This window comes from Pristiophorus japonicus, chromosome 4 (genome assembly GCF_044704955.1).
Source record: "Pristiophorus japonicus isolate sPriJap1 chromosome 4, sPriJap1.hap1, whole genome shotgun sequence".
Taxonomy (NCBI): Eukaryota; Metazoa; Chordata; class Chondrichthyes; family Pristiophoridae; genus Pristiophorus; species Pristiophorus japonicus.
This window is the reverse complement of record NC_091980.1, coordinates 191,845,214-191,867,988: the sequence shown is the minus strand read 5'-3', so window position 1 is coordinate 191,867,988 and position 22,775 is coordinate 191,845,214. Positions and strand designations below refer to the sequence as shown.

Sequence of the window (22,775 nt, the reverse complement as noted above, 5' to 3'; positions counted from 1 at the left end):
GGCAAACATTCACAGCTCATATACCAAAATGCCACCAATGATGATGAAGGTTTTATTAAACGGCATCCCTGTACGCATGGAGCTGGACACGGGGGCCAGGCAGTCACTCATGAGTATTCAACAATTCGAAAAGCTGTGGCTACTCAAAAAGCCAGCAGACCCAAACTAGAACGAATTGAGACGCAATTACGGACGTACACCAAAGAAATCATTCCAGTGCTAGGCAGTGCAATGTTGGCGGTCACACACAATGGATCGGTGAACCGGCTGCTGCTCTGGATTGTCCCAGGCAATGGGCCCGCACTGTTGGGGAGGAGCTGGTTAGCTGAGATGAACTGGAAATGGGGGGATGTGCATGTCATGTCATCTGTGGAGCGAAGTTCATGCTCACAGGTCCTACAGCAATTTGAGTCACTATTTCAACCTGGCGTCGGGACGTTCAAAGGTACCAAAGTAATGATATGCATCACCCTGGACATCAGACCAGTGCACCACAAAGCCAGAGCTGTGCCATATGTGATGCGGAGAAAATTGAGAGCGAGTTGGACCGGTTGCTGAGAGAGGGCATCATCTCGCCCATTGAATTCAGCAACTGGGCGAGCCCCATCGTTCCCGTCCTAAAAGCGGATGGTTCGGTCAGGATCTGTGGCAACTACAAGGCCATTATCAACCGGGTGTCCCTACAAGACCAATACCCGCTCCCGAGAGCGGAGGACCTTTTTGCCACGCTGGCAGGCGGCAAGCTATTCACCAAGTTGGACCTCACTTCAGCCTACATGACCCAAGAACTGGCCGACGAATCTAAACTACTGACCACCATCACCACGCACAAGGGACTGTTTGTTTACAACAGGTGTCCGTTTGGCATTCGGTCAGCGGCCGCGATTTTTCAAAGAAACATGGAAAGCCTGCTCAAATCCATTCCCGGAATGATCGTATTTCAGGACGACATCCTCATCACCGGTCGTGACACCGAGGAACACCTCCACAACCTGGAGGAGGTGCTACGCCGACTGGACCGGGTAGGCCTGCGAATCAAGAAGTCTAAATGTGTGTTTTTGGCTCCCGGGGTCGAGTTTCTGGGCAGGAGGGTTGCTGCAGGTGGGATTCGGCCCGCTGAATCCAAAACAGAAGCGATTCGACGAGCGCCCAGGCCCTGCAACACATCAGAGTTGCTTTAATTTCTGGGAATCTTGAACTATTTCGGGAACTTTCTGCTGAACTTAAGCACATTGTTGGAGCTGCTACACGTGTTCCTGCATAAGGGTTGCGATTGGTTTTGGGGGGACTGTCAGGAACGGGCTTTCAATCGGGCGCGGAACCTACTTTGTTCAAATAAGTTGTTGACCCTGTACGACCCCCGTAAGAAATTCGTTCTGACATGTGATGCATCGCCCTATGGGGTTGGGTGCGTGTTGCAGCAGGGTAACGCTGGGGGCCAACTACAACCTGTGGCTTATGCCTCCAGGTCGCTCTCTCAAGCTGAACGAGGATATGGGATGGTTGAGAAGGAAGCACTTGCATGTGTCTATGGCGTGAAAACGATGCATCAGTACCTTTTTGGCAGGAGGTTCGAATTAGAAAGCTGTTAACATCCCTGCTATCAGACAGCAAGGCTGTCAATGCCAATGTGTCAGCTCGCATACAGCGATGGGCTCTCACGCTCGCTGTGTATGACACCACCATCCGGCACTGGTCTGGCACCGAAAACTGCGCTGACGCGCTCAGCAGGCTTCCACTGGCCACCACTGAGGGGACAGTGGAGCAAAGCACTGAGATGGTCATGGCTGTCGATGCCTTTGACAGCGCAGGCTCCCCCATCATAGCCCGCCGGATCAAAATCTGGACCAACATAAATCCCCTCCTATCCTTGATTAAGAAATGTGTCCTGACTGGGGATTGGGCGCCCGCATACGGAGCATGCCCTGAGGAGATCAGACCGTTTCACAGACAGATGGATGAGCTCTCCATCCAAGCCGACTGCCTACTATGGGGCAGCTGAGTAGTCATGCCCCAGAGGGGCAGGGAAGCATTCATCAGGGAACTCCACAGCGAGCACCCAGGCATCGTGCTGATGAAGGCCATTGCCCGGTTACATGTGTGGTGGCCGGGAATTGATTCAGACCTAGAACACTGTGTTCGCAGGTGCACGACGTGTGCCCAGCTGGGCAATGCCCCCAGGGAGGCCCCACTCAGCCCATGGCCCTGGCCCACCAGACCATGGTCACGTATTCACGCAGACGACGCAGGCCCGTTCATGGGAAAAATGTTTTTCATTGTGGTTGATGCGTACTCGAAATGGATCGAGTACATCATTTTGAATTCGTGCACGACATCCACCACCGTGGAGAGTCTGCGCGTGGTCTTTGCGACCCACGGCTTGCCAGACATCCTTGTTAGCGATAATGGCCCATGTTTCACAAGCTACGAATTCCGGGAGTTCATGTCGGGTAATGGCATTAACCATGTCAGGACAGCACCGTTCAAGCCGGCCTCCAATGGCCAGCGCGAAACGTGCGGTACAAATCATAAAACAAGGCATGCTCTGCATTCAAGGACCCTCCATTCAATGCCTCCTATCGCATCTCCTGCTGGCCAAAAGGTCCCGACTGCACTAGCTTACGGGGGTCCCACCTGCGAAGCTACTCATGAAACAAACACTCAAAACTCGGCTGTCCCTCATTCATCCAGTCCTGTCCGACACTGTTGAGGGCAAGCACCAGTCCCAAAATGAGTACCATGACCGAAATTCAAGGGGGAGATGTATAGAAATTGATGACCCTGTATTTGTTCTCAATCACGCTTTGGGGCCCAAAAGGCTTGAGGATACTGCAATAGACAAAGAGGGGAATAGGGTCATAGTGGTTAAACTTAACAATGGGCAGATATGCCGCAAGCATCTGGACCAAGTAAAAAAAAGGTTCAGCATGGACACTGAGGAACCTGAGGAAGATTATGAGATGGTATTCAAACCACCGCCAGTGAACGAGCATCAAGAACATTCAGCAGCATGCACAGTCCCTGCGGTCAGCCCGGACAGGTCGGAATCACCACAGGTGACAGTCACGCATACCAAGGCTCAACAACCAGAGCCCCAACTGCGGCGCTCCACGAGAGCGCAGACCACCCGAGAGACTTAACCTATGATCTCAATAAGATGTTGAGGGGGAGGTGATGTCATGTATGTAACCTTTATGTAACAACACTGCAATACTGTGTATACGTAAGAACTGCACACCGTGACCACAGGGGGTTAACTTGTGGGAGACACTCCTCATCTGGTCATCCAGGTATATAAAGGTAGGTCCCACGCAGGGTTATCACTTCTTGGTCCTGTGAATAAAGGTTCAGGTCATGGAGTGACCGTGTCCAGAGAATGTGCCTCGTATGGATTTGTGGTATTGTGTAAGGACTTTACGCACTGTGTTTCCTTTATCTATCCAATCATTATCTTCAAAAAAACTGTTATATTTCTCAAACATGACTTGCCTTTAACAATCTGTTCTGGCTGATCTTAATTCAAACACAACTCACCTTTGAGAAATTCCACAAGTGCTCAGATGAGTGAAAAAAAAAATCAATTTTGCAAATCATTTGCAAAAATCTATAAATAATTCATAAGGCTACTTGTTTCATGAGCAAAATGGTAGAGTGTCATCCACAAAACACCTGAAAAAGTTCCAGCATCCCATGTACTAAAAACAAAATTGAACATAAGTCAGTCACCACAAGCCAGTGGTCCTAGTAATTTGTTTGTGTCACCACTAAGAATTCTTAACAAGATTCTCAACACTTGATGAGACTGATCAGGAGTTACTTGAAGAGAATGGTATCACTGCAATAATCTTGTGTGAGAATTAAGTTATGAAAAATAAAAATTGAACTGTGGACAAGGAAAAAAATCATCATGCTCCTATTAACACTTAAAATGTTTATTGACAAGGAAATTGCAAAATGACAAGTATGGATGTTGTAAAACAGAGAAAGCATTTAGTGTACTTGAATTGATAATCACAATGAAACTTCTAACATAAGCATGGAATGAGAAAAGGCAATTCAATCTCTCACAGATAGTACTTCAACAGACCACCTACAATTTACAGATTCACCCATTTAATCTCAATTGCCAGGGTTCAGTAATTCAGTATCAAGCAATTTCTCTCTATTTGTGAAGCCAGCAGCCTCCTTGCTTACTCAAGCCATGATCAGTGGCTGAGGACAAAACCTAATTATTAAAAATGCATAATATGCTCCGTGCAGGACTCACTGCAAAACAACATGCAATTTGTGCTGCTCCATCATGTAAGTATGCTTAAGAATAATTTAGGAAATAGAATTCAGTTTGCTTAATCCCCTTCCTCCAAACCTCAGCTGCCAAACAATTAGATTTCTGGTTGTCATCAAATAACTTGCAACATTTTCACAAGTTAGGTCTGATCAACATGAGGCAAAATTTGAAGTCTGTGAACTCGACTTAAACTATACATCAGCAGATCCAAAGTGGATAATATTGTCACAGTAAGAGCTTTGGTTTTCAAAAAGATGTACACACAGCTTACCATGTCTGCATTTTTCAGTTTTTAGCAAGAAATATGAAAATTTACAGGATTTGCATTCCTAACTTTTCTCCATTCACATACTTTCATGTTTATCCATACATAAAATAGGTAATGCAAAACTCCCAGTCAAGTCTAGGTGTCCTGGAATGTTATGAATTAATTAAAAAATACATCTATTCCATAGCAAACAAAAAAAGACAAAACATGCTGGAGTGAAGCAGAGGGTTGATACATAAGGGCCGAAATTCACCGTCCCGAGTTTGAGAGGTCGACTGATAAAATCGATCGGCCACCGTGGTCGAATGATTTTCCCTCCCCGAGCCACATTCAGCTCGGGGGGATTTGAGCGGTGTGCACTTCTGCTGGAAACGGCGCGGTGAAGCCGCTGTAAAGGAGACATTCCAGCGGAGAGCTCTGCAGCGTGCGGGCCGCTGAAAGAAGCAAGAGCAGGGATTTTCAGCTTCAAAAAGGTAAGGCTTTTCCCAGCGGTGCCCCGCGAGGTATTCGAGTCGGTGCTCGAACGGGACACCGCTGGAGTGTTACCGCGATCGGGGCCCTTTGGTAGGGAAATAGTTTTATTAATTTTAGTATTTTCATTTATGATTACAGCATCCACTGGATTTATCTTTTAATAGTTTTATTAATTATTAATGTTTTTATGTAAGGTTACAGCATCCACTGTATTTATCTTTTAATAGTTTTATTAATTGTTTTGGCTCCATTCAACCTGCTGAGTGCTGCTCAGAGGTTTGCACATACATCTGTACAACTTTCAGGTCTGACTCTAGTGGAGGCCTGTGGGCTGCAGAGACCTGCTTGGCAGGGTTCACTCTGAGGATGGGAGGAGTATTGGGAGGGTGACACCTGGTACACCTGGCCACCCGCAGGAGAAGGTGTCGCTGTCAGAAACCTGCAGAGAGGCAGCGGGCAAGGGAGGCAGCAGCCATGATTCGTTCATTCTGCGCCAGACCAGTGTGCCGGCTGTCTTCACCGGCCCGAATCAGGATTGCGGTTGGCTGCTTGGGGACAAGGGATATCCCCTGTCTACCTGGCTGCTCACTCCACTGTGGAACCCCAGAACAGCGCCAGAGCATGCATACAATGACACTCATTGTGCCACCAGGTGCATCATCGAGCAGTGCAAAGGCATCCTTAAGCAGAGGTGCTGGTGCCTGGCCCGGTCTGGTGGCACCTTGCAGTACTCTCCTCAATGGATCTCCATCATCGTCATGGTCTGCTGCATGCTGCACAACCTGGCCCTCATGAGGAGGTCGAGCCAGCAGCACCTCCTGAGGAGGAGGAGGTGCAGGAGGAGGAGGCGCAGGAGGAGGATGATCCCCGTCACCCCAAAGCTAGGAGGCATCGACCCATTGCCACCCTGGAAGGGCCGGGTGCAGATTGGCCAGCATTCTCCTGGGAGGGTGCATCCTCACATATATGGAGGTGCCTGACACCTCCCCTGCAATCTCCCTCCATGCATTATGTACTGCCTGTCTTTCAGGTCTCCCCACGTCAGGAAACAGTATTCATCTTCTTCTGTCCTCCTCACCGTCCATTAGTGTCTCCAGCTCCTTATCAGTGAACCTGTTGGCTCTCTTTGCACCTCCTACACCCTTCCAAAACTCCTTCCCCCCTCAGGGCCTTGCTGCAAACCTTGGCCTATAAAAAGGCCAGGGAGCAGCTGGTTCATTAGAAACCCTTACCTGCATGCTGAATTTCTCAGTGGTCATAACACTCAAATTAAGACAGCCACACCGCTGAAAAATCCACTTTGGAAGGGTTCATTAGCGCTGGAACCCATTTGTTCACTTGCGCTGGAACCCATTTGTTCACTTTTGGAGCTGAATATGGGGTCGTCCAGCCACGAAAATTTTTTTGCGGTAATGGCCACAAAAAGGTGGGGGGAGCACCAGCTTTCCAGCGGTACTGAATTTTGGGCCTAGAGTATCATAAACAAGCAGGACACTGGATTATGCAAAACTGCAATTTTCATCTTTGCTGGGAGATGCACCGGGGGAAGGAAACAGATATAAAATCGCTCTTGTTGTATCCTTATTCTCTGTCTCAGTAAGTCACACTCGCTTTGCAAACATGCCTACACCAACACACTACCAGTCATCTATTGTAGAAAGTCATTATAATACCTCATTAGATCTCTTCATTCTGACACAATGTTAAATCACAGCATTTCTTCCATGTTAATACAGTACTGTGACTAACAGAGTTAACACCACCTCTCACTATTACTAATCTATTAAGATCACTGATCACACACAGGTGAAACCAGATAAACTGTGGAGGTTTTTAATAATGACATTGTGTGTCCCCTGAGACATGTTAATACTGATAGATAGAACTACACAAGCAATGTAGGTGGTTGTCAAGCTGAATCAAACTATTCCAGACAATAGGTCGATGCCGTTTCTAAAAAATGTGATCAATGCTGGGAGTACTCCAAGAAATTCATAGCAGACTTCATAATGAATACATTCTTGTCTTGAAACAATACAAGATGGCAAATTTAAAAACTCTTTCACCACTTAAATATCTATTTCAGTGATAAATGTTAGTTTTTCTTGAAATTAAATTGCAATCAAGATATTGAATTGAGAACCAACTTTATATCATATACGCAGAGTCATGGAAGAATATTATAATGATAAATGGTGATAAAGCATGCTGGCAGCTTTGGCCCACAGTCTAGAGTTATAGTTTAGTTCTCTGGCTTCACTTACCTTTTTGGGGATGGAGCTAAAGATGGGATGGGTGAGCATGGGAGGCATTGAGTGACGGAAACGTTGCAAAATCTTTCCTTGAAAGATTAAATAGGATTGGTGGAGGTGACAAGAGCGTATACTATACATGGTTTGTGGTGAAGAAGCTTTATGAGTTGGAAGGCCTCTCTTGGTCCTAGCTCTCTGATGCGATCTTGTTCACATTCCGCTATCACAAGGGAAGCAACAACCAGAGGCCTTAAGTTTTTTTCCCCATTTTTCCCTCCAAACAGGTATGGAAAGGGGGAATAGGATGAATTCCATATTTCCATTTCAGTGATGTAGAAAGGGAATATCGGTGCAGCTTCACACTCAGAAAAGTAGAAAACAAGAATAAGTTAAAAATAGGCAAATATGAAAATGGTAGAATTGTTTGGTTGCATAAGTCACAACACTACCCAAAAATCTTTACAGGGAGCCCCCATTATCAAGTCCTAAGTACTGAACTCACCTTTATTACTCAGATCATTTTCTAACATAACACAGTAGCAGATTTGGGAAGTGGTTACACAGTCATCACATAATACATGGATTATTTTTAGCAAGAGCTGTCTGACCAAGAAAATCAAACAACTGACCACTTCAATTAAGATGTCAGCTGCCTCAAGCACTCCTGAAGTTGCATTAATTACCCCGTGGTTGTTATATGGTTGTGATACATCATGAGGTCATGTATTTGGAGAAAAAAACAGCTATGTAAAAATTAATGCAACATAATAATATAAATACTGGAATCATTACTGATTATCTTTTTCCAAAGATGCACATTATAAAGTCTGAATCATCAATCTCAGTTCACCCATAATCCATGTGCAAATATTCTATCAGACTCCACAACTACTTGTTGATCTAAGAGTCTTTAAGGAACACCAAGCTCCTACCCCAATTGCCCTGAAAAAAATGATACAGTACTATTTATATCTCTAAACCTCAATCCGTGACCAATTAATCCAACACCCTTTTAAAGATGTTAATTAACCAGAATCAACTTTCTCCTCTAGAACTCTCTTTCACATGGCAATTACCCTGTCTTTCCTCATCTCTAAACTTTCTTGTCATTCAGTCCTATCCTCATTGCTTAAATGATAATAGATTGCTTATGTCAACCTTTATAGATTGTCTGATATTTTAGATAAATGTATCATATCTCCCCTCCATCAAACCTAATTTTAGCTGCAAGAATCCTTTTTCATCAGTCAGTCCCTGAAGGAATTATCCTAGTCACTAATTTCCAGACTCTTTTTATTGCATTAATATCTGGGAAACCCTGTGCCTGTTTGCATCAGCCATAAAATCTTCGTACGTAATTGCTGGGCAGTTGGTGGGCAATTAGCCCAACTCTGCGCCAGCAATGAGTATTTCCCCGTTGGTGCAGATCATCTGTCAAATCATAACTTGAAAGATCGCAAGTTTGAGATCTAGCACACATGTGGAACTTGAGAGTACGCCATCATACCCACCGCAAATTCTGGTCCATTATTTCTATAATTCATAATACAGTATTATTCTTGCCTCATACGCCCTTCCATGCCTGATCCAGGTCCACACGCTCGAATGATGGCCTGGTCCTTCTGTTCCAGTGACAGCTCTTATCCGACAACAGTGACTTCACTTATCTGCTTCAGTCTCTTTATAACCCGCTTAAGGACTGGTTCCCATAGATTACTTATATTTGGACCATACAGCAGACCTCTGATGTCTATTATTCTTCCTTATCTTGCTCTTAACCATCTTTATGGCCTCTTTGCTTGTTAGCAATCCCTTGTTATTATAACTATACTGTGCTGGACTATATACAGCAGACACCTCAAAACGCTGGAGAAGTACCACCAGCGCTCCCTCCGCAAGATCCTGCAAATCCATTGGCAGGATAGATGCACCAACGTCAGTCTTCTCGTTCAAGCCAACATTCCCAACATCGAAGCATTGGCCACACTCGATCGGCTCCGTTGGGCAGCCCACATCATCCACATGCCGGACACGAGACTCCCAAAGCAAGCACTCTACGCGGAGCTTCGACATGGCAAGCGAGCCCCAGGTGGCAGAGGAAACACTTTAAGGACACCCTCAAAGCCTCCTTGATAAAGTGCAACATCCCCACTGACTCCTGGGAATCCCTGGCCCACAACCACCCAAAATGGAGGAAGAGCATCCGGGAGGGCGCTGAGCACCTTGAGTCCCATCGCCGAGAACAAGCAGAAACCAAGCGTAGAGAGCGGAAGCAGCATGCATCAACCCAGGCTCCCCACCCACCCTTTTGTGATCTTATTAAATGATGGAGCAAGTTCGAGGGGCCAAATGGCCTACTCCTGCTCCTATTTCTTATGTTCTTATGTTCTTTCCTTCAACCATTGTCTGCCTCACCTGTGACAGAGACTGTAGATCGGAGCAAGTTCGAGGGGCCAAATGGCCTACTCCTGCTCCTATTTCTTATGTTCTTATGTTCTTTCCTTCAACCATTGTCTGCCTCACCTGTGACAGAGACTGTAGATCCCGCATTGGACTCCTCAGTCACCTGAGAACTCATTTTTAGAGTGGAAGCACGTCATCCTCGACTCCGAGGGACTGCCTATGATGATGATGATATTTTTCAGCAATTTGTCAAATCAGCACAAAATAAGCTTGCATTTTAAACTCTATACACATCTTCATACAAGTAACAGTTTCCATCTACATATCAGAATTTTGTCTTTGCATTTTTTGTCAGCAACGTCCTTGTTACAATCTTACATCAGCAATGTCCTTGTTTTGAAAGCACATAGATTCTAACTGGCGTGAGAATCTGATCTTTTCCCAACATTGTTTCATTTCTGCTGAAATAAATTTTAGTTAGCACAGCCCAACGATCCATAATAAAGATGTATGTATAATGCACACAACACCATTGCTCTGTTCTGGTAAGCTGCATATACCTCTGTGCATCCTTGGAGTTCCTCAAGCCTTGGCTCTTGCCAAACTGTACGCAAGCTCTGTTGACTTAGATAAGTGAGCTAGGCCCCTAAATGGAGAAAGACAATTGTACCAACAAAAACCGTGTCTGTTTGGAAACCCTTACGCATGGAATGCTCATTACAAATATTGAGTCTCTTGGGTTGGTCATTAGATGTGATCGTTACAGGGAGATGAGTAGCTAAGACAGCTAGAAAAGCTTGCTTTAGAAATAAAAACAAAAAATACTGGAAATTTCAGTGGGCCAGGCAACATCTGTGGAGAGAAAAACAGAGTTAACGTTTCAGGTCGCTGACCCTTGGTCAGAACTGGCGAATGTTCAAAAAGAACAGATTCTTCAGGAGCACTGAAAGGGGGAGGGGAAGAAAGCTTGGCAGATACTTGCAAACACGAGAAGGGAAACAGATAGCAAAGAAGATGAACAAGGTAAAAGAGACAAACGGAAATCCCGTCTGAGGGAAGAGCAGAACTTCTTCAAAGTGGGCATTCCTAGCAGAGAAGTGGCAACGAATTAAACACTAACACAAAAGCAAAATACTGCGGATGCTGGAATCGGAAATAAAACAGAAAATGCTGGAAATCTCAGCATCTGTGGAGTGAAAAACAGACTTTAGAAAGTCTTATGCATAGTCAGGGGCTTCCACACATATCAGATATCCCGTTAATTGAAAACAAAAATTGAACAATGGCAGTATAACTTGTTTGACTCATAATCCCATTAACTTCATGCGTCTCCATGCCCAATTTCTCTTATTGATTGTTTCTCACTGATTATGCTTTCAGGATAAAATGTATAATCATTCCCATATCCTCTTCAGTCTCTGCCAATGGAGACTATTTCAGATTAAACACACAATGACCATTACCTGTTCCTCTATCCATCACCCAACATTTACATCCACATTAAAATCCATCTGCCATATCTCAGCCCAGCTACACCCTCTCCGTAACAGAGATGGTAAACAGCAGGTTTCACAAAAGGTGCTTGAAGAAAGTGGTAAATTCCAACATGATAATTTTTGTATGAAAATGACATAGAATTACATAGAATAAACAGCATAGAAATAGGTTAGTCAGCCCAACTAGTCTGTGCTGGTGTTTATACTCCAGCCGAGTCTCCTCCCATTCCATCTGCCTCATCTCAGCCTTCCAGCATATCTTTCGATTTATTTTTCTCTCACTCCTCTTGTTTCCTTTTCAGAGCATCTAAGCTATTTGCCTCAATCACTTCCTGTGGTAGCGAGTTCCACATTCTAACCAGTCTGAGTAGATAAATTTCTCCTTATTTTCCTATTGGATTTATTCGTAACTATTCTGTATTTATGACCCCTAGTTTTGGATTGTCCCAGAAGTGGAACCATTCTCCCCACATCATTTTAAAGACCTCTATCAGGTCTCCCCTAAGTCTGCTCTTTTCTAAAGAAAAGAACTCCAACCTGTTCAATCTTTTCTGCACTTTGACAAATGCTTCTATGCCCTTTTTATAGTATAGAGACCCGGGGTGGGGGGGCGACGACAAAATTCGGTTACACCGCGTTTGGGGGCGGTAACCGAGGTGAGGCGGGACTACCTGTGCCCGACGCGGAAGTCCCGCCCCGGCCCCAAAATTCCGGTTACTGCCCCTCACAGGAAATGGAGAGCAATGTCATGTGCTCCACCTCCTGTTGGGATGGGTCCGGGGTTGCTACGTGATCTGTCCGCATAGCGCTAACGCGTTTCAACGCCCCTTCCCTTCCGTTAAAGGGGAGGGGCGCTGCGAACTCTGCAGGCCCTCTGCAGGCCTCCACTGCGCCAACAGGCCTAAGGGGTGCCGTGGCCACAGCCTGTCACTGAGACGGAGTGCTGGGCTGCACGATCGTGGCCCTATGAAAGGAGCGACGAAGGGCCAGACCAGTAAGGGTCTTTGCTACTCATCGCCATTTAATCACAAAGCCAAGGAGTTGAATATTTGTAACAATCATTCCCAAGACCCTGAAAATCTTTTTATACATACTGGTCTGCTGCAAAACAACGGGTTTGTGCTGAAACATAATTTCATGAAGAGTCTTAAAATAGGCATTAGGATCGCCATTAACATATGCAAGGGGCCTAATGCCTGGTTTAGGCAACAACCAAGAACGCCTGAAAAATCATCTGACCCAATATGGGGTTCAGGCATCTTTGAGACATGGGACACAGTCCTGCGAAATTGGCACTTGTTGCAGCTATTTTCAGTGTGAAAAACGGCACATAGAAACATAGAAAATAGGTGCAGGAGTAGGCCATTCGGCCCTTCTAGCCTGCACCGCCATTCAATGAGTTCATGGCTGAACATGCAACTTCAGTACCCCATTCCTGCTTTCTCACCATACCCCTTGATTTCCCTAGTAGTAGGACTTCATCTAACTCCTTTTTGAATATATTTAGTGAATTAGCCTCAACAACTTTCTGTGGTAGAGAATTCCACAGGTTCACCACTCTCTGGGTGAAGAAATTCCTCCTCATCTCGGTCCTAAATGGCTTCCCCATTATCCTTAGACTGTGTCCCCTGGTTCTGGATTTCCCCAACATTGGGAACATTCTTCCTGCATCTAACCTGTCTAACCCCGTCAGAATTTTAAACGTTTCTATGAGGTCCCCTCTCATTCTTCTGAACTCCAGTGAATACAAGCCCAGTTGATCCAGTCTTTCTTGATAGGTCAGTCCCGCCATCCCGGGAATCAGTCTGGTGAACCTTCGCTGCACTCCCTCAATAGCAAGAATGTCCTTCCTCAGGTTAGGAGACCAAAACTGTACACAATACTCCAGGTGTGGCCTCACCAAGGCCCTGTACAATTGGAGCAACACCTCCCTGGCCTTGTACTCAAATCCCCTCGCTATGAAGGCCAACATGCCATTTGCTTTCTTAACCGCCTGCTGTACCTGCATGCCAACCTTCAATGACTGATGTACCATGACACCCAGGTCTCTTTGCACCTCCCCTTTTCCTAATCTGTCACCATTCAGATAATAGTCTGTCTCTCTGTTTTTACCACCAAAGTGGATAACCTCACATTTATCCACATTATACTTCATCTGCCATGCATTTGCCCACTCACCTAACCTATCCAAGGCACAACAAGGTCCAATTTCTAGACTTGGTGAAAAAAGAGCGAGAAAGGTTGAACACATAATCAAAGAATGTGCAAGACCCAGACAGAGAATGAACTTGAGTGAATCAGTGAAGGGGATGGAAGAGAGACTCGCACACATGCACACACAGAGGGGTCAAGTTTCGGCCTGAGTTGCTCCTATTTTTTTGGAGCAACTAGCTGAGAGTGGAGTATCTTAGAAATTGCAATTCTCGTCATTGAGCTTGCTCCAGTTCTAGTGAGTTAGAACCGTTTAATTTTAGAACAGATTTTTTTTTCCAAAAGGGGGCGTGTCCGGCCACTTACACCTGTTTTGCAAGTTTAGGCAGTGAAAACTTACTCCAAACTAACTTAGAATGGAGTAAGTGTAGATTTCTGTACGCTCAGAAAAACCTTCCCTACACTTAGAAAATCAGGCGTAAGGAAGAGAGATGGGGGCGCGGGGGGGAGGGGGAAGGGAAGTTTACAAACATGAAACACATCACTTTTACAAATAAAGAACCATCATCAATAATAAATGATAAATAAATCAATAAATCAACCAATAAAGCAATCAAAAAAAATTAAAAATTTAAAAATTTTAAAAAATCAATAAATAAAAAATTACGATTCTACTCACCGACTGCAGCACCGGGAGCCCTCCAACAGCGTGCTGGGACGGCACCGCCCCCCCCCCCCCCCCCCCACCCCCAGTGTATCCCTCTCTGTCTCTGTCAGTGTCTCTCTCTCTCTGTCACTGTCTATGTGTTTCTGACAGCGAGGGGAGGAGGGAGGAGGGAGAGAGAGGGAGGGAGGGAGGGAGAGAGGGAGGGAGGGAGGGGGGAGGACAGGGAGAGAGAGATGGGGGGAGAGAGAGGGGGGGAAGAGGGGGAGGGGGAGGGAGAGAGATGGGCGAGGGAGAGAGGGGGGAGGGAGAGAGATGGGAGAGGTAGAGAGATTGGAGAGGGAGGGGGGAGATGGGAGGGAGGGGAGGGGGGAGGAAGAGGGGAGGGAGGGAGAGAGAGAGGGAGGGAAAGAGGGGAGGGGGGAGAGTAGAGGGGAGGGGGAGAGTAGAGAGGAGGGAGGGAGGGAGGAGGGAGGGAGGGAGGAGGGAGGGAGGGAGAAAGGGAGGGGGGGGGGGAGAGGGGGTGATATGTCCTTACTATACAGTATAAATGCACACGAGGCCCATACTTGAGAGAAGGTCACTCTGTGACCAGTTACCTTTATTACCAAAACCTCAAGTGTCTCCCACAAGTTCATCCCTTGTGGTCAATGTTCTCACGGTGTACAACTTAGGTCAGCTTATACATGGGTTACAATGATAGTTGAATACATGACATCACCTCCCCCCAAAGTATTATTGGGATCACAGGTTAAGTCTCTCTGGTGGTTTACGCTCCGTTGTAGAGCGCCTGAGTTGGGGCTCCGGTTGTTGGGCGCTGGCCTGAGTGTCTGCTGTTTGCGGTGCCTCAGGCCTGACCGGACTGCCCACAGTGACTGGGCTCTCCTCCACTTGGTTCCGGTGTTGGGTCACCTGTGGTGGAGTAAACTCTACATCGTGTTCTTCATCTGCTTCTTCTATGGGGTTGCTGAACCTCCTTTAAGTTTGATCCACGTGTTTGCGGCAGATTTGTCCACTGGTACGTTTAACTACCAAAACCCTGTTCCCCTCTTTGGCAATCACAGTGCCTGCAAGCCATTTGGGCCCTGCAGCGTAATTAAGGACAAAAACAGAGTCATTAACATCAATACATCACGCCCTCGCATTCCTGTCATGGTAGTCACATTGTGACTGACGCCTGTTCTCAACAATTTCTTTCATAGTAGGGTGTATAAGGAATAACCTGGTTTTGAGCGTCCTTTTCATTAGCAGCTCTGCGGATGGAACCCCTGTGAGCGAGTGTGGTCGGGATCTATTGGCCAACAGGAGACATGATAAGCGGCTTTGTAGGGAACCCCCTTGGATTCTGAGCATCCCCTGTTTGATTATCTGCACTGCTCGTTCCACCTGGCCATTTGAGGCCGGCTTGAATGGTGCCGTTCTGACATGGTTGATTCCACTGCCTGCCATGAAGTCCTGGAATTCAGTGCTTGTGAAGCACGGGCCATTGTCGCTGACGAAGGCATCCAGTAGACCATGGGCGTCGAACATTGCCCGTAGACTTTCTACCGTGGCAGAGGATGTACTTGAAGCTAAAATGGCATACTCAATCCATTTGGAGTAGGCGTCTACTACAACCAAAAACAATTTTCCCATGAAAGGACCTGCGTGGTCCACATGGATGCGTGACCATGGCTTGGCGGGCAGGACCAGGGGCTAAAGGGGGCTTCCCTGGGTGTGTTGCCCAGCTGAGCACACGTGTTGCACCTGCGAACACAAAGTTCCAGGTCTGCATCTATCCCTGGCCATCAAACGTGTAACCTGGCAATTGCTTTCATCATGACAATGCCCGGGTGCTCATTGTGAAGTTCTCTGATAAGCACCTGTCTGCCCATCTGGGGCATGACTACTCGGTTTCCCCACAGTAGGCAATCGGCCTGAATCGAGAGTTCATCCTTGCGCCTATGAAACGGTTTAAATTCCTCAGGGCATGCCCCGTACGTGGCTGCCCAGTCCCTATTCAGGACACATTTCTTAACGAAAGACAGTAGCGGGTCTTTATTTGTCCAGACTTTAATCTGACGGGCTGTCACAGGTGAGCCTTCGCTTTCGAAAGCTTCAACAGCCATGACCATCTTGACATCATGCTCAGTTGCCCCCTCAGTGGTGGCTAGTGGGAGCCTGCTAAGTGCATTGGCGCATTTTTCAGTGCCCGGTCTGTGCTGAATTGTGTAGTCATAGGCGTAAGTGCCCATCTCTGTATGCAGGCCAATGCATTTGCATTTATGGCCTTGTTGTCGGCCAAAAGGGACGTTAGGGGGTTTGTGATCTGTCTCCAGTTCAAATTTCCTGCCAAACAGGTACTGGTGCATTTTTTCACTGTATATACACATGCTAGCGCTTCCTTTTCTACCATCCCGTAGCCCCTTTCTACCTGGGACAGACTTCTGGAGGCATAAGCTACCAGCTGTAACTGACCATTGGCATTCACATGCTGCAACACACACCCGACCCCATAGGACGAGGCATCGCACGTTAAAACAAGTTTCTTACACGGGTCATACAACGTTAATAGTTTGTTGGAGCATAACAAATTGCGTGCTCTATCAAAAGCCCTTTCCTGGCTGCCCCCCCAGACCCAATCGCGACCTTTGCGTAGGAGAACTTGCAGTGGCTCTAACAGCATGCTCAATTTGGGAAGAAAGTTACCAAAGTAGTTCAGGAGCCCCAGGAACAAATGCAGCTCCGACGTGTTACGGGGTCTGGGTGCTCTCTGGATCGCTTCCGTTTTGGACGAAGTAGGTCTGATCCCGTCTGCTGCTACTCTCCTTCCCAGGAATTCTACCTTTGGAGCTAAGAAGACACACTTCACCTTTTTCAGTTGCAGCCCTACCCAGTCCAGTCTATATAGCACCTCCTCCAGGTTATGGAGGTGTTCTTCAGTATCGCGACCCGTGATGAGGATGTCGTCTTGAAAAAACATCGTTCTTGGAATTGACTTGAGGAGGCTTTCCATGTTTCGCTGGAAGATTGCGGCGGCCGAACGAATCCCGAACGGACATCTGTTATACCCAAACAACCCCTTGTGTGTCGTGATGGTGGTCAGCTTCTTCGACTCACTTGCCAGCTCCTGGGTCATGTAAGCTGAGGTCAGGTCCAATTTTGAAAAAAGTTTCCCACCGGATAGTGTCACAAAGAGGTCCTCCGCTCTCGGTCGCGGGTACTGGTCTTGGAGTGACACCCGATTGATGGTGGCCTTGTAATTGCCACATATCCTGACCGACCCATCTGCCTTGAGCACAGGCATGATCGGGCTCGCCCAGTCACTGAATTCGACTGGCGAGATGATGCCTTCCCTCAGCAGGTGGTCCAATTCGCATTCTATCTTTTCCCGCATCACGTACGACACCGCTCTGGCCTTGTGGTGTCCTGGCCTGGCGTCCGGGTTTATGTGAATCACTACCTTGGCCCCTATGAAAGTGCCGATGTCGGATTGAAATAATGAGTCAAATTTGTCCAGGACCTGTGAGCATGATACTTGCTCCACAGAAGAAATTGCATTGACATCGCCCCATTTCCAGTTCATGACAGCAAGCCAACTCCTTCCCAGCAGTGCTGGACCGTCCCCTGGGACAATCCAGAGTGGCAACTTGTACTCCGAATCTTTGAGGGTGATGACTACCGTGGCGCTACCTAGCACCGGAATGATCTCTTTTGTATATGTCTGTAGCAGTGCGTCAATTGGCAATAATTTTGGCCTCCTGGCCTTGGACAACCTTTCGAACTGTTTGATACTCAACAGGGACTGGCTGGCCCCCGTGTCTAGCTCCATTAATACTGGGGTGCCATTGAGGAGCGCTTTCATCATTATCGGTGGCGTCCTGGTATATGAACTGTATATGTGCTCCACATGAACTCGCTGAACTTCAGCTTCCAGCGATTTCCCCCAGTATTCATTTGGCCTCATAGGGCTTATATCGGGCCCGTCCTCCTCGTACATCAACCTGGCTGCAGGCTTCCTGCACATACGCACCAAGTGACCGCTGACGTTGCAGTTTCTGCAGGTATGTTGCTGATACCTGCAAGCTCTGGCTGGGTGTTTCCCTCCACACCTCCAACATGAGCTGGAGGCCCCGTTGTTGGAAACAAGGTCCATTACCAGTCGATCGTCTCTGACTGTCTCTGTGACTGTCCTTAAGCGCACCATTAACAGGTGTTGATGGTCCCATTACTGGCCGCATTGTCCATTGTGATGGCATGAATCGCCGTTCAGCTAGCCACTGTCTCTGTTGAATTCCCCCTTTGGGTTCGACTACATGCTAGGGCATGTCCGATTGCCCTTGTCTGCCTAGAGAACTGTGTGCTGCGTTAACAATGTTGACTCCCTGGTCGTTTGCCGCATTTGAGCCAAGATTTTTGTCATACATCATTTTGGTCTCTTCCTCCCCAGAGATAAATGTCTGGGCTTTCAGATCCGCCGTTTCCAAGGTCAAGTCTTTGATCTCAATCAGTTTCCTGAAAACCCCAGCGTGCCCGATGCCCTCAATAAAAAAGTCTCGCAGCATCTCCACTCTGCATGCATCTGGGAACTTACATAGGCTCGCCAGTCGCCGGAGATCTGTCACGAAGTCTGGAACGCTTTTCCCTTCCCGCTGCCGGTGCTTGTAAAACCGGTGTCTCGCCATGTGTATGCTGCTCGCCGGTTTAAGGTGTTCCCCGATCAACTTACTGAGCTCTTCGAACGTCTTGTCCGCCGGCTTCTCTGGCGCTAGAAGGTCCTTCATCAGGGAGTATGTTCTGGATCCACAAACCGTCAGGCGATGAGCCCTGCGTTTGTCGGCCGAGTCCTGTCCGAACCATTCTTTAGTGACAAAACTTTGCTGTAGTCTCTCAATAAAGTCCTCCCAATCATCACCAACACAGTCCCTCTCTTCTGTGCTGCTAGTGGCCATGCTCGCATGGTTTAAATCCCAGTTTCTCGTCGCCAATAATATGTCCTTATTATACAGTATAAATGCACACGAAACCCATACTTGAGAGAAGGTCACTCTGTGACCAGTTACCTTCATTACCAAGACCTCAAGTGATGAAGGTGGGTGGAGCTTCCCCTTTTATACCTGAAAGTCCAGGTTAGGAGTGCCTCCTATAAGTTCATCCCTTGTGGTGAATGTTCTCAAGGTGTACAACTTAGGTCAGCTTATACATGGGTTACAATGATAGTTAAATATATGACGGGGGGGGGGGGGGGGGAGGAGAGGGGGGAGGCTGAATGGGCCCGGCCGACGAGAAGAAGCCGGGCCGAAGACATCAGGCGGGGCCCGCCCCCAACAAGATGCCGGGTGGGTGGACCCCGCCAAAGACGTGAAGAGGGAGCGGACCGGACCTGAAAGGCCGGGGCGGGGCGGGGGAGCTGGAGCGGAGTGGAAGCTGGGGGGGTGGGGGGGCAAGGGAGGGAGCGGCAGGCAGCAGAGAGGGATCTGTTGAGGGGGGGGGGTGGGAGCTGGGGCGGGTGAGCGGGGGGCAGCGGCAGGCAGTGGAGCGGGGGGGGCGGGTGCGGAGCGGGAACTGGGGGGGAGCGGGAGCGGGGGCGGGAGACAGCGGCAGGCAGCGGAGCGGGAGGAGCTGGGAGGGGGGCAGGTGCGGAGCGGCAGGCAGCAGAGCGGGAGCTGGGGGCGGGGGGGGGGGGGAGTGCGGGAGCAGGAGCTGGGGTGGGAGAGAGGCAGAGGCGGGGTGAGCCGGAGCTGGAGGAGGGAGGTGCAGTCCCAGTGAGCCCATTCGGCCAGGGCTAGGGGCAGCATACTTCAGGCCCCTCCCACACAGTTCCGGCGTCTGGAGCTACTGCACATGCGTGCACACTGTCGCGCGCAAGTGCAGAGGTACCGGCAATGCTTTCAGCGCCGGGACCTGGCTCCGCCCCCCCACAGCTTGTGCTGCGCTGCGCCGAGGGCCTGGATCGACCTGAGGGAGTGGAGAACACCGAGATAAGTTTTCGGCACGGTTTTGAGCGTGGAAATCAGGCGTGGCTCGCGGGGCTGCGCCGTTCTAGGCGTGGCCCGAAACTTGATCCCAAGAACACAGAGAGACACACAAAGGATTAGAGTGGAAAAGACACGAAGATACAAGAAGACAGATTTTATAAATCCATGAAGGACACCACAGGAGATAAATTGCTATTAGTAATGTCTATTTGGTATACAATGTTCTTTTTATGCATGCAGGGAAATAAAAACTCTGAATACTCCACAATGTATCATTTGCTTGTGAATCATGGTTAAATCTTTAGAGACAGACTATCATTTGAAACTTGCTCTTCAGCCATCCTAATATTTATTTAATTTAAAATGATAAATAATTAAACCTATAAATATTGCTATATTTAACTATTTCCAATCATGTATTGATATTTAGAGGACAGTGATAACAAGGTTTTGCATTCATGTTTTAAGGCAGCATGTTCTTCTGTCTTTTAACACACTCCACACCATGTATTGTCCTCAATTCAGAACTATTTCTCAGTTTTGAATTGTTCATATCTGAGCAACTACAGCAACACTGGAACAGGGAACAGCAAGTGGCTACAATTTTTTAAAAAGCAATTTTTTTCCAAATTGTACTTTTCAAAATCTGAATACCTTCGACCCCCAAAAAAGGGCAGATCACCAAGCACAGAATTTCTTCTCCTCAGACAAATATTTGTGGCTGACTTGAAGTGTTTAACAATAAAACTCCTTTACTTCAATATTCTGCAGCTCAAGAAACAAAAACAAGTGAACATTATCAATGGTTAATATGCCTCGTCATTATTCTGTTATTGAATAAATATTTGTATCTCAATTTGAATTTCATGGGTCATTATTTTAGAGCTCTGTTTTAAAATTTTGCACTGTACTTTCCTTCTTCGTGGTTGATCAGAACTGATGCTTGAACACTTGGAATTCCACCAAGAACTTGATTTTTGTTGTGTCAGATGGCCATTATCTTTCAGCTGAATCTCTATATTAAACTTCAAAAATTAAGAAATAATGAACACACTTGCTGAGAAATTAAAACCAATTTCATGTTTCCACATTCCCACTCTACCAATCATTCACATAGCAACAGGTTGAAGGCAAGGCCGCAAAGGAGGTGGGGGGAAGGAACGGGGAATGCACAAGAGGCCAGGGTTGGACACTCGAAGAGTTCTGGGACTGGAGAAGGTTGCAGATAGAGAGAGGCAAGGTTATGAAAGAATTTAAACACTGAGATGAAAATTTTTAATTAGAGGCATTGGGTAGCCAATGTAGGTCAGCGAGGACAGGTGAATGGGATTTAGTGAAGTATAGGACACAGGCAGCAGAGTTTTGAATGAGCTGAAGCTTACAGAGCAAGGGAGGTTGGACAGAGAGCATTGGAATAGTCAAGGCTGGAGGAGACAAAGCATGGCTGAGCATTTTAGCAACTGATGAGCTCGGCCAAGTTTCCAGGTGGAAAGTAAGCAGAGATTTGAAGTAATTGGTAAAATGATTAGAGGGGAGTTGAGGAGAATATTTTTCACAGAGGATGGTGGGGGTCTGAAACACACTGCCTGCAGTCGAGGCAAAAATGCTCATCACATTTAAAAAGTACTAGGATATGCACTTCAACTCCGTAACCTACAAGGCTACAGACCAAGAGCTGGAAAGTGGGATTAGGCTAGATAGCTCTGTCAGCTGCCACAGACACAATGGTCTCTTTCTGTGCAGTAAATTTCTATGATTCTAAAAATGTTCTTCGGTGATGGAGTGGATATGGGGTTGGAAGCTTAGCTGGGGGTCCAATACCGAGGTTGTGAGTAGTATGATTCAACCTGAGACAGTGATCGGGGAAGAGGATTAAATTGGCGGCAAGGGTACGGAATTTGTGGCAGGGATCAAAGACAATGGCTTCGGTCTTCCCAATGTTTAACAGGAGGAAACTGACATCATAAATGGAGCCTGAGATGTGTTGAGTCTCATTCTGCTGAGCCCCACACTCCCTCAATACCAGGAAACCCCATTTCCCCCATCCCCACCCCCGGCTCAATTTGCATCTCCATTGCTCACAAATCCTCCAATAAGTCCTCCTGCTTACCCGCTCCTGAATTTGCTGCCCACTCTCGCATCCTGAAAATCCCTCTTCCAGCACTCACAAATGCCCTGACCAGCCTCAGTGTTCATAGAATCTCCCTTCAGAAAACCCCTCAGAGTGCTTCCTGATCCCAGAACCACACACAATGTGCCCTGATCACTGTACTCCTCTCCCAGTGATCCCAGAACCTGCCTCACAGCTCCCTCTGCCCATAGTGCTCCAAGATTCCACTGCTCCAGTCAGTACTTGTTTTATTTGTTTTTTGGAAGTGAATGACATTGCCATGGCCGCATTTATTGCCCATCCCTAGTTGCCTTGAGAAGGCGTTAGTGGGCCTTCTTGATCTGCTACAGTGTTTGTGGTGATGATACTCCCAACAATGACATTTGTTGGGGAATTCTTGGTGGCAGAGGTGGCGAAGCTGGTAGGAGTTAGCCAAATAATCTTGGTGAGTTATTGCAGTTCATTCTGTAGTTAGTATGTACTGCAGTCACAGTGTGACGATAGTAGAGGTGGTGGGTAATGCGTTCAGTGGCAGGGCACCATTTAAATAAGCCTGCTTTGTCTTGGTTGGTGTTCAGCTTACAGTGATCTCTCAACGAACGTTGAGTATTCCATTATGCTTCTGACTTGAACTTTAAAGATGGTGGAGAAATGTTGAGGGGTCAGGATGTGTGCCACTCATGATAAGAGTATGCAGCCTCTGCTTCTGGTT

The 22,775-nt window shown here is 47.3% G+C and overlaps 1 protein-coding gene across 11 annotated transcripts in view; it reads right to left on the bottom strand.

Annotated features, from left to right (window-relative positions):
- Window positions 1–22,775, bottom strand: part of LOC139263213 (gephyrin) — a 903,368-nt gene that overhangs the window by 693,369 nt on the left and 187,224 nt on the right. Inside the window, exon 1 of one of the 11 annotated variants that reach the window (XM_070878954.1) lies at window positions 9,806–9,880. The exons of the other annotated variants lie outside the window; for them this stretch is intronic. Within the exon in view, the coding sequence (XP_070735055.1) occupies window positions 9,806–9,860 (55 nt within the window). The 5' untranslated portion in view covers window positions 9,861–9,880. Of the gene's footprint in view, window positions 1–9,805; window positions 9,881–22,775 lie in introns of those variants that run through there. 11 annotated transcript variants of the gene reach the window in all.